The sequence below is a fragment of the Ursus arctos genome, unplaced genomic scaffold, assembly GCF_023065955.2.
Source record: "Ursus arctos isolate Adak ecotype North America unplaced genomic scaffold, UrsArc2.0 scaffold_20, whole genome shotgun sequence".
Taxonomy (NCBI): Eukaryota; Metazoa; Chordata; class Mammalia; order Carnivora; family Ursidae; genus Ursus; species Ursus arctos.
In genome coordinates, this window is record NW_026622875.1 from 51380527 (window position 1) to 51397514 (window position 16988).

The 16988-nt window shown below is 36.4% G+C and overlaps 1 protein-coding gene across 6 annotated transcripts in view; it reads right to left on the bottom strand.

Moving 5' to 3' along the window:
* GOLGA4 (golgin A4) overlaps window positions 1-16988 on the bottom strand; it is a 114213-nt gene that overhangs the window by 41019 nt on the left and 56206 nt on the right. For all 6 annotated transcript variants that reach the window (XM_026496713.4, XM_044383295.3, XM_026496714.3 and 3 more), the window contains 4 exons: window positions 11362-11540; window positions 8695-8823; window positions 5908-6063; window positions 323-4566 (listed from right to left, as the gene is read on the bottom strand). In XM_026496713.4, the coding sequence (XP_026352498.1) occupies window positions 323-4566; window positions 5908-6063; window positions 8695-8823; window positions 11362-11540 (4708 nt within the window). The remainder of the gene's footprint in view (window positions 1-322; window positions 4567-5907; window positions 6064-8694; window positions 8824-11361; window positions 11541-16988) is intronic.

Genomic DNA, 16988 nt, shown 5'->3' on the forward strand with positions numbered 1-16988 from the left:
CAAATAGACTCTGTGCTGAGCACAGAGCCCAGTGTGGAGCTCGATCCACCCTGAGATCATGACCTGAGCCGAAATCAAGAGTGGAAGGCTCTTGAGCCACCCAGGCAGCCCAAGTGTCCAACTCTTGATTTCGGCTCAGGTCATGATCACAGATCATGAGACTGAGCCCCAAGTTGGGCTTCATGCTAGACCTGGAGCCTTCTTAAAATTCTCTCTTTCCTTCTCCTCTCCACCACCCTGTCCCCCCACTGCCACTCACTCTCTCTCTAAAATAAATAAATAAACAAACAAATAAATAAATTATTCATGCTGAAAAACTTACTTGATTTTCTCTTCCATTTCTTGTTCATATTCTTTCTTCATGATATCCAATTCTTGCTGATGCTCTTTCCGCAACATTCGAAGATCTTTCTGCAACTTAACAATCTCCTTGCCCAGCTTCTGCTTCTCCTGCTCTGCCCCTGCTAATTTAAATTCCAGGTCATTGTGCTCGGCCTCCATGTTACCAGGCAATTTGGGTTGGACTACATGTGATTTGGACTTTTCTTCAGCACTTTCTTCCAAAGCTTCTGTGGGTTTATTTTTTCCATCCATCTGTTGTTGTAAAGCCTGTAATTTTTCAAATTTTGAGGTCAACTCTTCCATTTCAACTCTATGCCCTTCCCTCTCTCTTACTAAGCAGGAATCCAGCTCTTTTATCTTTTGCTCCAAGATCTGACAGGCTAGTTCCTTCTCCTGGAGCGTTTTCTGGACATCATCAACCACATTTTCCAAGTTTTGCTTTGCCCCTATGTTATTTTTACCTCCCTCTTCTTCCACACGCTGGGATACTATCAAGGAATATTTCTTGCTTTTTTCTTCAAGTTCTTCCTGAAGATGATTTATCATAACTTGATCCTCATGCTGCTTTGCTTTGGCGTGTTCTATCTTTATTAAGAGCTCCTGGTATCTGCACTGGATTTCAGAATGAGAAGATACCGTCTCTTCTTTTTCCTGCTCTAGCCTCTGCAACAGCTTTTCTTTTTCCATTAGACTTCTCTGTAAAGCACAGATTTTGTCTTCACGTGCCTTCTGCACACAGCCTTGGGGATCTGCTGCTTCTTGCTCCACACAGGCTGCCACGTATTCTGCAGATCTGGGTACAACTGATGCTTCTGATTGTGGTGGACCTTCCACTGATTTCAGTTTTTCTTCTAAGACCTGAATTTCTCTCTCTTTCTCCTGCAATTTTGTATTTAGCTCACCCAAATGGCCTTCTGTGTCTTTTTTATATTGCTGTTCTTTCTCTTCCATTTGAGATAACAACTGCTTCTTGATGGCAGCAATTTTTTGTTCAGCTTTTTTCTTCAGTTCAGCTAACTTTGCAGCACTTTCTAACTCAAGTCTATCTTCCAGTGCCTTCAACTCCTCTTCTTTGCCCTTCATACCTGAATTCACATGTTCCAATTCTTTCTTCTTGGTTTCAAGTTCAGATTCCATGCAAGACACTTGCTTTTCAAGTCTTGAGACTTTTTCTTCAGCTTCTTTAACCCTGTTGTCCTTTTCTTCTCCTAACTCTTGAATGTGTTGAAGTTTCTGAAGCATTTCTTTCTGTTCAGTGTCCTTTTGTTGATTGTAATTCTTAAGCACTTCATTTAAGGACTCAATTTCAGTTGTTTTCTGAGTAAGACGCTCCTCTAATTCCACAATTCTTGCCATTTGAGTTTTTAACTCAGCCTCTAAATTACACTCCTTTTTCTCCTGCTTGCTCTTCTTATCTTCCATTTCACCCTTTAAACATACTAATCTCTCACTTTGCTGATCAAGGTCCTCCTTCAATCTATGTATCTGCTCATCCTTTTCACTGGCTTCCTTTGTTTTTAACTCCAGCTGCATTTGCAATTCTTTAATAGTACTCTGATACTGTATGAATTTTGACTGTGCTTTCTTCTTCCATTCTGAGAATTTGTTGGACAAGTGATCTACCTGTTCAAGAGCAGAGATCTTCTCTTCACTCAGAGTCTCAGCTTTCAAAGATAAATCCTGCACCTGACCCCACAATTCACGTTGTTGTTCATCGTATTGCTTACTCAGTGACGAGATTGCTGCCTCTTTCTCGGTTAGGCTGATGCTGTTCTGAAGCTGAGCATTCAAATCAGTTAGTTGTTTACTAAGACTGCTGATCTCAGATTTCTTTTCTTTAAGCTCTTCTTTCATCAGTGTGACTGCATTGATGTTCTCTGATAACTCTTTCTTCAACTGCGTGATGCAAGACTCTTTTTCAGAAGCAGCCTGTTGCTGGTTGCCTCCTTCCTTCTGTAAGGCTTCCTTCTCCATTACAAGACCTTCAATATCAGCCTTCATGCTCTTAATCTGATTTTCTTTTTCTTCTAATTGATGGGTAGCCTGTTGAAAAGAACTATTGAGTGTACTCTGCTCTTCTGCTAGCTGTCTAAGCTGTGCTTCTAATTCAGAAGCTCTGCAGGTTTTAATCACTAGTGCCTCCTTAACTTTTGTTGTGTGGTGCTGACAGTGGGAAATTCTAGAGAGAACGGCATTAATTTTACTACTACTAATGTTGATTAGCTCATTTGTTTTAGCTTGTAACAAGGCTTCAGTTTTCTTAGAGTAAATATCCAGCTGAACTGCTAGCTCCTCGGACAGTTTTCTGAATTCCAAGCTTTTGTTTTCCAGGCTTTTCTCATTTCTTTCATGTGAAGATTTCAAACTCTGGAATTCCTCGTCTGTGGTTTTCAACTTGTCAGTCAACTCAGAAACCTTCAGCTTATCTTTCTCAGCCAGTATCTCCAGTTCAACTATATGCTCTTGAAGGGAAGTATTTTCCTTCAGAGAATGATTCAAGTCAACCTCCAGCTTTTCAAGTTGTGCTTTTAGTTTCGTTTCATTTTGTGAGAGAGAATTCATATGAGCAGACTTCTGGTTTAACTGTTCCTGCAATTCCCTTACTACTGTGTCCTGCTTAATGCCCTCTTCTCTCAGCCATGCTAGTTCCTTGTTCATCTCTTCTTTCTCACACCCACTTCGAAGGATCTTTTGCTTCAGTTCTGCTACCTCTTGCTCTTTCTCCTGTAACTGGATTTCATGCTTTTCCTGAAGTTCTTCAGCTTGCTGATGAAGTTTCTTTTCCCAGACCGATACGACATCACTGAGTTCTCGTCTATGTACCTCAGTGAGACTTTCTATTTGCTCCTTTTGGTTTGTTTCCAGTCTTGACACCGCATCACTGATTCCAGCGGAGTTAGCTTGTGCCATTTCCAAAATTTTGGCATTGAATTGTTTTTCTTTCTGACTAAGCTCTAGAACTGTATTTTCAAGCTCTTTTTTAAGTTTGGCTTCCTGATCCAGTAATTTTTTCTTTAACGTTTCTTGCATCTCCTTGGCTTTCTGTTTAATTTTTTCCATCTTTTTTTCTTGATTTTTGAATTTGGTTTCATATTCCTCATGTAAAACACTAAAACTGTCCTCCTTGGCTGATAATTTCTGTTTGAGTGTTTCAATTTCTTTGCTCTGTCCTTCTCTCATTTGTAAAATTACATTTTCCTTTTCTATCAAGCTCTGCTTTGTCTGTGCCTGTTCTGTGTTAGTATCTCTAAGTTGGGATTCATAGTGTTGGGTTAAAGACTGCAGCTTTTCCTCCATGTCACTTTTCTGGTTTTCCAGTTGCCACAGTAAGTCCCGCACCTGGATTTTGTGAGTATCTAACTCAGTACAAACAACTTTCTTTTGCGTTTCAACTTCAGCTACCTGTTTAGTAAGAAGAATTCTTTCTGTTTCCAAGTCCAACAACTTCTGCTGCAATTGAGCCAAGTGCTCCTCCGATGCTTTGGCCTGATCGTGTATAGTACTCTGCTGTGACTGAAAAAGAGCCAGCTTAGCAGATGCCTGATGGAGTTCCTCTTTAGACCTTTGAATATCTGCCTCTAAGTTTTCCACATGAGCCTGATGCTCTTCCAAATGCTTGTCCTTTTCCTTCAGAAGAAGCCCAAGTTGATTAATTTCATCTTTTAATGCCTTCTCAGTTCTCTGGATAGACATCTCCTGTTCTTTAATGATACTCTCGACTTGCTGCTGGTGATGGCTTTTCTGTTCATCTAGCTTGGCCTCTAGCTCCTGCTTTACTTTATCTGCTTGATCCTTTAGTACAGAAAGTTCTTCTTCTAGCTTGTCCCGGGCTTTTAATACTTCTGACAGTTCAGAAGACAACGATTCCAGTTCTGTTTGCTTCACATCAAGCTTTTCTAAAGTCTTTTCATTCATCTCTTCTATGTGGGCCTGGAAGAGACACTCTTTGTCTTTCAACAATGTTTCTCTTTCTTGTTCATGCTTTTCTCTAAGTTTTTCCATTTCAGTCTGATGCTGTTGCTTTAAGACTTCGAGTTTTTCAGTCCAAAGGGTATCCTGCTGATGCTGCAAGCTTTCCAATTCTGTCTTGTGTTTTTCAACCATGATTGTAATTTCTTTATTGTGCTTATTTTTTTCAGCTTCCAAATGAATAGCTAAATCTTCTGATTGATTTTTGCTTTCTTGCAAGCTTTTTTCCAAAGAACTTTCCAATTCAAGAATTCTCTGTTAATAAAAACAGATGTATTTTTATTAAAGTACAGACTTGCTTATTAGCAAAGATATACATGACATAATGTCTACACCTGTTAAAAGATTAAAACTTAGAAAAATAACTCTATATATCATGCCAAACACTAGAAAGCACAAAAAATCTGTGCTCAATTCCTAACGGAATCGTGTAACAAAGAGAAGATTCTATTTTAACACAACTTAAAATTTTGGATTCTTTCTACTTACTTGGGTAACTATTTCAATCACCCATATTTTCAAGAATATTCTGAATGGACAGTCAAAAAGAAATAAATCATAAAGTAGATAATAGTAACTATTGGTAGGAAGATGGTTATTTTTTCCTGTGTGTTTTTTAAGGCCTATTAATAGTATTCTATTATCTTCATAATTTAATTTTGGAAGATAAATAATGTATCTGGTTTTTCCACTGCAAAAATGATTACTTAGAAAATTTTTTGCAAAAAGAAGCTACTTAAATTTTACCAAAGATTACTGTTGGCTCATGAAAATGTCGATCTTGACTCTAAAGGAAAAAGAGCTAAGTAAGGCAGAGCCATGCAACATCAGAGCTAAAAAGGTCCTAAGGAATTACCAAATCCAATTTCTCCATATGACAGATGAGGAAATTAAGGTGTAATTAATTTACGAAGCTAGAAAATGGAAAAATCTAGGCCTCCTGAGTATCTTATCTATTCCCCTCCACCATACCACTTTATATAAATGTTGGAAATGGAAAAGTAAAGTACAGTTTAGAACTATGGGACAAACATCAATTTATTCAAAACAGGTCATACATTTCATACTCCTAAGGGAAGGCCCAGAGAGCCTTAAAAATGTGCACACTGAGACATATATATAAATTTGTTCACATATATATAAATTTGCTCACCATTGTTTTGATATGGGAAAACTTTATGTTAAAAGCAGGGCATTGGGGTGCCTACACTGTGATAGAAACAGAACGAAGTATGTCTAGGACATGACATGAGATGAAGCCAGGGCAAGTGCTGCCTACAAAGCAAGGTCACTTCCTAAAGATCAAGGGCAAGTAAGCAACGGAGTGGAGATGCTGCAGAGCCTGAGTGCAAAGAGTCAGAGTGGGTGGCTGACAGAAACACAGCCAGCTAAAGGCAGAGTCAGCAGCACCATGTGGCAAACACTAAAACCACTCACAGGAAAAGCTCTTATTATCTGCAAATGAAGTGCATGTATGTGAATCTAACCCAGTAAAACAAAAGTTCTTCACAACTTTATATTGACTGGAGAGATAACAATAGTTTCTATATATAAATAATTCCACAACTCTGGAACCTGAGTATTATTTAAACTTACAGTTCTGTAAGTTTCTGCTTCTTGCTGAAGGTCCCGAAGTTTATTTTCACTCTCCATGAGGATTGCTTTCTTTTGCAACTCTAACTCTTCCAGGGCCAAAGATTCTTGCTGTTCTTTTTCTTGGGTGATCTTCAAATATTCTGATTGACTTTTTTCCTGTGCCAAAAACAATACCACCTTAGACCCACATAAATCTTCAGCATTCTCAAAGCACTTCCACAGGAATCACGTCTTTCATCATCTGATCTGCACACCAGCCCTATGAGGTAGGCAGTATCATCACCTCTCTTTTCCCATGCCCTAGTCTGCAGAAACAAAGCACTGTGGTTATTCCAGTGTGGTCTAGTCAATATTTGCCACAATTACTACTGAAAAGAAAAATTTTGTTCCAGTAACCACACTACACCTGCTATTTTCCCACTACTTAAAATATTTTGCAAAATACAGCTTAATGTCAAGGGTCCCCAAACTGTCACTACATCTTCTCTGCACTCCAGAGTTTGATTATTTCAACTCTAGGCCAAGAAACCAGATTGTAAGTTTCTATAATTTGTGAGAAATACCTCATTAGGGAACCCCACATAGAAAACCAAATCCGAATCAGATTACATGTGAATATATAGATTAGATCAAGGAAATATCTATAAAAGCCTACATAACTCTTCTCAGATGACCTGGGCTCTTTTACCACTCCCTCAATTCCGAAAAGCTTCTTCTTTGATTGCCCTTATTATATATCAACGTCTATGTTAAAAACCATTTACTGCTTTGAAAAGAGAAGCTCTAGAGAGCACTTTTAACATTTAGTGGCGTTGGACTCCAATTAAGAATACTTAGCCGTATCTATTACATAGAGTTCATGTTGCCAGCAGCAATATTTTCAGTTCACCACACTCTGGTGAAGCATACTGCTTTAAGGAAAGGCACTGTGCCATTTTATAAGTAGATTGATAAGAGAATATTAGTTTCTAATCAATTTTAAAAGATCATTTTAAACACACTATATTGTCTAATGTAAACTACATTTTAAATACATCTCTCTGGGGCGCCTGGGTGGCTCAGTCATTAAGTGTCTGCCTTCAGCTCAGGGAGTGATCCCAGCGTTCTGGGATCGAGCCCCACATCGGGCTCCTCTGCTGGGAGCCTGCTTCTTCCTCTCCCACTCCCCCTGCTTGCGTTCCCTCTCTCGCTGGCTGTCTCTCTCTCTCTCAAATAAATAAATAAAATCTTAAAAAATAAACAAATAAAAAATAAATAAATAAGTACATCTCTCTATGCCCATAAAAATAAAAGACAGCATTTTAATAGTCTGTTGAACTTGACTATCAATGCAAAGCTAACTTCTTTGAGGAACTAGGTAGAAAAGGGAGCAGAAAGCAGCAAGTGCACATGTGTGCGCATGCTTCACGTGTATCTGTACCCTGCTCTCTACTTAGAATATATCTGAGCATATCAGTTCTAGAACGCAGTTTTAACAAGGCCAAAGTTCAAGTCTCAGAGTCCCCAAAGGCCAATTATTCCAGCATGAAAACACACAGATCTTTATGACAGGAATGTTTTAGAACAATTCCCGGCTTCATTTATGTCCTGCTTTGTTCTTTAATTTTTATGTCCCTATGCTGTCCTGTTATAGTTTTAAGAATTCTTATAAACTACTTTAAATCCTTTCTGGACTGGAGCGCGTGGCTGGTTCAGTCAGCAGAGCATGTGACTCTTGATCCTGGGGTCCCATGAGTTCGAGCCCCATGGTGGGGATAAAGTGTACTGAAATAATAATAATAATAATAATAATAATAATAATAATAATAATAAAAAATAGGGGCACCTGGGTGGCTCAGTCAGTAAGCACCCTACTCAATTTCAGCTCAAGTCATGATCTCAGGGTCCCGCATCAGTCTCCGTGTTCAGGACAGAGTCTGCTTAAGATTCTCTCCCTCGCCCTCTGCCCCTCCCCCAGCTTGTGCTCACTCTCTCTAAAACAAATAAGGTCTTTAAAAAATAAAAAAGAAGATTAAAATTATAAATACTATTTCTCATCCTTTTGCACTGAAAGTTTTTTAAATTATACACACTATCTCATGGGTAATTATTTCACATAAAAACAAACTACATTTTTGGCATTAATACTACTTTTTTTGGCACTAATACTTCTTATGGTAACCTATACAAAAGGCTTTTCACAATTTGAAAAAAAAATTTTTTTTTTGTTTTTAACTTCCAAATTATACTACTCCCCAAAATCTTATCTTTGCTCTTCTGGATATTATTTTGGTTAGTCCAGTCAGTCATTTTTAAAATTTTACTTTATTTTTTTGAAAATGACTACTGAAATTATTCTACTTAAAATGAAAACTACTTGGTCACTTTCATTTTTTCTTCTTTAAAATGCATTTCAAACAAAACTTTCTGAGCTTTGAAGTCTGTTATATTCAGTCTGGTGAGTTTCTAGACATTCTTCCTGAGTTATGAAATCACTGATTCATGGCTTCAATTAGCCCATCTTCCCCTTTACTTCTCTATAATCACAGCCTACTGCCAAGGTGAGAGGGATGACACACAAACAAAATAAACTGGTTAATGAAAGCTTGTTAGTTAATATAATTTTCACACAATACCAAGTTAACAAGCTCTGACAGCCCTCTTTCCTGCCTATATCCTATCCTCTCTGCACACTCAAAGGTCCAGGCTGCCAGTAGCCTGACCTCAAGCCAAAAGGCAGGAGTGAGGAGATAATAACTTTATAAAGCTGCAAAGTTTACCTATAACAAAAACAAAACAGGTACTTACAAGAGCTATTTTCATTTGCTCCTGAAATTGCCTTTCTTGGGTCTGAAACTTCTTAGTCAGTTCCTGCTCTTTGCTGGCCAGCTCCTCTTCATGAAGCTTCCTAAGTTTAGCAATTTGTTCTGAGGATTTCTGAAAGTCAGCCAAATAGTTAAAGTGAAACACCCAGAATAAAATATGTAACTCTACAATTAAATAATACTGTATTACAATTTAATCATCAAGCCAATAGCGTAAGAGAAAAAAATCAAAACATATTTCCCACATAAATCAAAAGTCAGCAAAGTCTCAATAGTTAAAAGAAAAGCCAATCAAGTATTGCTCATTTATTCCTTTTATGTTTTTATTTTTTTTAGAGAGAGTGCACACGCACATGAACAGGGTGGGGAAGGGGCAGAGGGTGAGGGGGAGAATCTTAAGCAGGCTCCATGCCTGACATGAGGCTCAATCTTATGACCCTGAGATCATGAACTGAGCCAAAATCAAGAGTTGGATGCTTAACTGACTAAGTCACCCAGGCGCCCCAAGTATTTCTCATTTAAGACAAGGATGGCTGTTGCTACAGTAGTAAGTCCTAGTGGGTTAGAGCATTTCCACATCTTGCAGGGATGTTCCCCACCAATCATGATGGGGAAGTACAGGAGGAGGAATAAGAATGATCTCAAAGAGGGCACTCCACTATGGTCAAGCTGCCCTGGCTACACCAATCTAATGATGCTTAGCTTTCCATGCATATATTATTTATTAAGAAGTATTGGCCTTGTTCTTTCTTGGACAGGAAGACTTAATTTTTAAAAATGTCAAACCTCCCTAAATCTAAAAGTTTAATATAACTGATTAAAATTACCAAGAGAATGGGGGGGAGGGGCTCACTGGATAAAATAAACATGCAAGAAGAGCCAGCACTCTTCTGAAAAATAAGAGTAATAAGGGGAGGCTACCAAATAATAGAACATATTATAAAACTGAGTAATTGTAACAGTGTAATACTGGCACATAGTCAGGAGAAGCAATGGAACAGCACAGAGAATTCAAGAAAGAGACCAATACGTAGCACAATAATTTAGTGTGAAATAAAGATAGTATGTCATACCAGAAGGAAAAACATGGATTATTAAATGATTTGAAGACTACTTGGTAGTCATCTGGAAAAAAATTAAAGTTGGATCCCTACCTCACTCCTAACACCAAATAAATTCCAGTTGGATCAAAGATTTAATAGTAAAAAAACGAAAGCATACAACTGCCATAAGAAAAGAATTTTAAAATGATTTCAGTGAGAATGTATTTTTAAATCAGAACAAAAATCCAGATAACATTTAAGGAAAAGAAAAAAAATCGCTGCTAGTCCTCCCCCAAAATAAACCAATCCCAAAGCTAAAACAAATCATAAACAAAGTCAATTTTAAAAAGACAGGGGTGCCTGGGTGGCTCAGTTGGTTAAGTGTCCGAGTGTCTTGGTTTCAGTTCAGGTCTCAGGGTCATGAGATCATGCTGGGCTCTCCACTCATGTGTATGCTCTCTCTCTCTCAAAAAAAGGAAAAAAAGAGAGCGAGCGAGCAGATTATTTGGACAAATGCACTGTATATCCAAAGAACTAATTCCTACTATAAGTGTAAAACATCCACAAATCAGTAAGACCAACAGCCCAATAGAAAAATAAGTTAAAGATTTGACCAACCAACTCAAAGAGAAAAACTGCCAATTCCTTTAAAACATATAAAAATATGTTTATCATATTGGTAAAAAGACAAGCACATTAAAACTACAATGTCAGAGCACCTGGGTGGCTCAGTCAGTTAAGCGTCCATCTCTTGATTTCAGCTCAGGTCATGATCTCAGGGTCATGGGACTGAGCCCTGCGTCAGGCTCCACAATCAGCATGGAGTCTGCTTGTCCCTCAGCTCCTCCCCTGCTCACTTGCTCTCTCTCAAATAAATAAATAAAATTAAAAAAAAACAAACCCACAATGTCATTTTTTTAAACTGATAAGCCTGAAAAGATTTTTAAAAAGCTAGGTTAACACTATCCTCATGAGGTAACACACTGCTTGTGAGAGTATAAAGTGTCCTCCATAGAGCACATAGCAACTATACAATAATTAAAAATACACATAATCTTTGCCTAATATTCCACCTCTAGGAATCTATCCTAAAATAACACACAGGTAAACAAATACGATAAGGATATTCACCATTTGCAATAGCAAAAAATGAAAACCTAAATATCCATCAGTAGAAGATTCATTAAATTATGAAATGTTCCTACAGCGAAATCCTGAGTGGTCTTTAGAACAGATGTGGCATTAAAAAAAAAAAACCCACAAATGCAGCATCATTACCATTGTCAATGATAAGGACATATTAAGCTGAAAAGCAAAACACGGAACAGTATATATAACATGCCATCTTTTGTGTTAAAAAATTTAAAGAGAGGATTATAAAACATAAAAGAGAAATTAAATGCAGAGACTATCTCTGGGAAGTATATCCAAAAAGATATAAATTCTTTTTTCTATCAAAGTGATTTTTTTCCTATATCCTGAACTCATGAAATGATCAAGGTCTAAAACATAAATTAACTCTTCTTTACAATCAAAAATTGTAGGAAAAACATAAGACTTATGTTTCAAAATTGCTGTAGCTTGTTACAATCTAGAATTATTCTTACTTTCGTCACATCAACAACCTCCTGTTTCACCCGACTTAATTCCTGCTGAAGACTGGTGCGTTCCTCCTCCCTTGTTTTTTCAATAGCTTTTATTTGTTCATCCATCTCTGCCTTCATTTTTCTCCGTGATTCTTCTGTTTTTTGGGCTGTACTCAAAGCTTTTTCAAGTTCCTCAAAAGCTATAAATGAAAACAGCAGAAAACAAGTATCTCAAGAAATACTATCATTGAGCTAAAGTGTTTTACATTCATTATGGGAACTAAGAGCAGCAGTAGCAAGACAGGTTAAAATAGTCATTTTGTTTTAAGCCAAGAGATATTTCCGAGCTGTTCAACAAAGCCACAAGAAGTGTCCAGTTACTGAAACCAATTTGTCACTGACTTCTGGATTCAGATCTTAAGACTGCTTATGTGAACTGTTCAGGAGTTTGGAAAAAAATTAAATTATTGATGGCTCCCCACTCTCTCTAACCCACAAATAACACATTCAAAGAAATGAAGACTTGTTCCTACTTCTGTATGATATAATTTCAACTGCTTTTTTGTTTGCTATAGAGTTTTTACCTATTATCAATAATTAGGTAATATTATTATATACGCACTACGACATTTTTAAGAATAGAAAAATTATTCTTTGACTAATTCTATTTTTAAAAACCTCTTAACCATATAATTAATAAAAGAGCAGAGTTTTTTGGTTTTTGTTTTACCATTTACTAGTTGAATCACATATTTAAACAATGTATTCTGAAATGAAACCCACTATTTGCATAAGTTTCAAACCAGGGCTATTAACTTGAAAGAAATCTTTACCTGATTCAACGGTATATAGAAAGGCACAACCCAGCAGGGAGTTCTTGTGTGAGGTAAGAATTCAGGCCGTACAAAAACAATCATCGAGGGTACAGTAGTATGATCTTTAAGAAGGCCAAACAGCTCACCCAGCTTCCAATAAAATCAGACAGGATGGGTACAACAGCTGGAACTTGGCACTGAAAATATCATATGTATGTGTCCGTGTATGTTTGTGTGTAATATGTATCTGTGTGTATACGCGTGTATGTGTATGCATGTGTGCACTATACATACTCTCTTTGTCCACTGGCATAGTGATATGCTCTCAAAATCCCACTGCTACTATCATCCTACATTATTTTCTTTAGTCCTCACAAAAGACACCAGACTTCCCTTTACCATAGGGATGGACTATAAACAAAACATAAATTTTCAAGATGGGTTTTTAATCCTATCAAGAAACATATGTCCAGGTGAGAGACATTTTCACCCTCAGTGGTATAAGAAAGGTACAACTTCAACCTATGGCATCTCAAAAAGTAAAGTCCTTTTACTAACCACAACTGGGCTTAACAGATGGTGGACTGAGCACAGGAATTTCATGCCTAAAGACAAATATCTGTTCTATAGCATATTCTTAATGGTAAATTGTATTAGTACAGAAAAAGACAAAAGAAAGGCTGAATTCTGGTAACAACTGGGAAACACAACTTACTCTGCTCAATATTTAAAAAAAAATAACTTCTTTAGCAACCATTTTCTTTGATATAAAAAAAAGCCTGCCCAATTTATTCATTTTGTATGTCCAAAAGATAAAACTGATGCTCAAATAAGGTCTAAATTACAAAGGAATATTAATTAGCTGAAACCATTTTTAAAGATTCCTGATCTATTCTCAGACATAATTAGGTTGGAAAATATAATATTTAAAGAAAAATGTAGTTTTGTTTTTGTTTTATTCAGATATTCTTTTACTATAAATTTTAGTGTCAAGCATAAAGAAATACCTCTTGCTACTAACAAGAAATTAGTTTCCTAATTTAAAAATCAGTTTCCTAATTTCTTAGAAATAAGTGATCAATTATGGGAGAAAAATTCTGTAACAAAGGGCTTACTGCTCAGTTGGTGTTGAAGGTTTAAATCTGGGAAACAGAAAAGTGGGAAAAGAAATGACAATCTTTTTTGATGGTTGAATGTCACCATTATCTTTTCATCATTATTATTATTCAGTATGTCAAATTGTATCTTAGGACTTTGAAGCACTTTACAGAAATCTCTTAAATTAGGCTCTGGAAAACCTGAAGGTAGTTTTGATACTCTTCTAACAAAACTGAGTTTTAAATGAAAAACTTTTCCACAATCCAATACAGTATAAAAATAGATGCAGTGCTCTCACTTTTTGAGAATTTTTGAGAAAAATCTACATCACAAAGCTGCTATTCAGAAATAACTTTCCAATAATTAAGTTTTCTAGCCACATTAAGTAAATTTTAGCATATTCTCCCATATTATATTCTAATTTTAGTGTTTCATCCACTAAAATCATTTTCCTAAGTCACTTGATTATCCATCATACAGTGATTAAAGTAGGATAGATCTGGTTCCACAGTTCTTTTCATCTAAATTTAATCTCTCTCCCACTTTCTGCTACCATGTCAGAGAACCACATAATGTTATACCTAGAAAGAAATCTTTGATATCTTTTAATTCAACATTCTCATTCAAATGCAAGAAGTGAGGCATTCAACTTTTCCCTCGGATGATTAATCAACTTAACTATATTAGCTTGATGTCAGAACTTGAAAATTATATTTAAGGAACATTCTTTACCCTGCGTTATTTTTAAGAACTCTAAGAATGCTGACATTGATCCAGCTCAGCTGGGCAATAATGTATCTTACTAAATCAGAATTTATGAAGCAATCAATTGCTGATGGCTTCTAACTCTCAACAAAATACAGCATGTTACTTATACCTCTGACAGACCAGAAAAACTCAATTGTGTTCCATCTCCACCTTGCTTTACGGAAATGTTAAGTATTGGGGGGGGGGGCATTAAAACACATCACATATATTGACACACAGAAAACATATTTCGAACTCATTCTGGATTCTACACTGTACCATAAATGAAGCCACTTCCTTACAGGAAGTCTGCCTCCAACAATGAATCCCGTTTCAATGTTGAAGGAGAATATACTGAGTGTTTACTTACTAACCAGAAACATCTCACCCTCTGATCTTACAACCATCAGATACAGAAAAGTGGTGTCTGTTGGCTGTAATGTTCTGAAGATGAATTTCCCACACTTTCCAAAATAAAACTATTCTAGGATTTTAATGTGAGTAAAAGAAGTATGTCGTCAATGTCTACATAATTTATCTTCCAATTACCAACAAAGGATAAGTGAGTGGGGAGAAAGAAAGCGTGCATCAGCCACAGCTGACAAGTCCTCTGCCGACATGCAAGAGAGTGCAGGAAAACTACAGTCACAACACACAACGGGAAGGCTAAGCACGAACTGCTGCCAAATGTTGCAAGAACACACTGTGTTCTTCCAAAGCAAAATTCAATGTATCTCAGGCACTTTTTATTAAAAAAAAAAAAAAACTTTGAAAATATTTCTAGGCAAAAATTTAATAAACCTTAAGAATGGTCCTCTGTCAAAAGGAAAATGCAGGGAAAGCCTTTTATCGCTAGCTCCTCGCTTTCCACTTCAGACGAAGTTCAGTCACATCCATTGGGATTATAAAAATGGATAAATGCTCACTAGAAGAATTAAATGGGAAAGGATGGCGATGTACAGCTCAATAATCCAACCATTCATTCATCAAACATTGATTGGATGTTTGCCATCTGCCAAGCATAAGCCACGCACTGGGTGACACGGAGACAATTTTTCACAAAGGCAGTTGACGTAGTTACAGGCGATAGGGAATTAACCTTAGGTAAAGCTAGGAAGAATGTGATGTTTGCTTTTGCCACTTCACCACCTTTGTCCCTCCTCATCCTCAACATCCTTACCCATTGCAATAACAAATGAAAGAATTCCGAGATCCAGGGAGCATTACTGTTGTTGCACTATCCCAGAGGACACTTGACTGTAAGGATAGAAAGACCCATTTTTACTTCCTCTGCACAGAATAAACACAGATGAAAAAGTGCAGAGAGGCTGCCAACCTGCAGATTAACTGTTGATCCTAAGAAGCTGATTAATCACATCAAGAAAGAATAAGTTAGCCAGTGCCCATGTCTTTACCCCAGCAAAAAAAAAAAAAAAAAAAAAACTGCTAAAATGCTTGTTATTAAACTAAAAACAAAAACACAGATAGTACTACAAATTGAATGAAATGCAAATTAACAGAGAAAGCAATAAAATCAATTTTGTTTATCAGAATTCCCACCCATCATCAAGCCTCTTTTGTGAATAAAAGCAAAAGTCTAGAGCAGCAGTTTTCAAAGTGTGGTCCAAAGATCCTAGGGTCCTGAGGCCCTTTGAGCGGGTCTATGAGGGCCTCTTTTTTCTAAATACATATCTGCATATCTGTGTAAAGGCAGATTTTCCTTATATATTTCAACCAAAATAACATATCACAACAGATTAAACACAGAAATAAGCATGAAAATCCACTTTTATTAAGCCAAACAATGAGATTAGCAAAAATGTAAAACAAGACCACTCTTTACACTAAATCTTGTTTTGGAAAGTATAGGTAATTTTTATAAAAGTGTTTAGATTAATATGTAACAGGTTTATAATTGTTATTTTTAAATGAACTAAAAATTTTTTTCATTTCTTAGTTTTGTTTTCTAATACAGTAAATATCACTAAATGTGACCCACATAAACAAAAGCTCTTTGGAATCCTCAGTAACTTTTAACAGTGTAAAGAGGTCCCTGATATCAAGAAGTTTGAAAACTACTTGTCTAGAGTTTACAAAAATGAAAATAATACTACCACCCAGTGGCACAAACCAGATAGTGCAATACTTATATATAAATCAGGGCTTTAGAAATTTAGTATCACATTTGCAATGGAAATCTACTTTTTAAGCCACTTTCTGAAATTCATAACAAGATTCATCCTACAGATTGACCGTGCTTTGACTTTTAAAAATTTTTACAGATTTATCCAAATTTTCATGTACCCCTTTACATTAACCATGCAAATTTAACTATTAAATACCTTGAAAACATCAGGCTAATCTTGAAAAATATTAGGCTAAAGCTAAGTAAATTTAGTTGAATTGAAAATGTGATTCTGATAGTCAGTGGTCCTGTAACAGCACTGCATGGTGACAGATGGGAGCTCCACGGGTGCTGAGCACAGCATAACGTATAGTCTTGTCCAATCATTATGTTGTACACCTGAAACTAATGTAACATTGTATGTCAACTTTACTCAAAAAAGAAAGAAAAAAAGGAAATATGATTCTGTAGCAAAGAAATGTGTTCCTATGCTTTCCAGTAACATTGACACTGCCAGGGACGTAAGTGCAGGATGACAATGAATATGTAAATACAAAGATGCACAGCTGCCACCGTAGAAATATATCAAGTACCCACAAATATATGGCTATTAAATAAACCACCTATAATGAATGAAAATCTAATTCCATTTAAAATAATAAATTTTTCCATCAGGTATACATTTAGTGCCAAAATATGTACATATTACTTATCTAACATGACAGACATAAATTCTACTTTGATTCATACTTTTTTGCCTGAGAAACATGGAATTTTCTTTATAAAGCTTATTCTAAGTACCCATGATAAGAAAAAAAAATAGCCCTTACCCCAGTCCTGTTCATACAAGGCTTGGGAAAGGC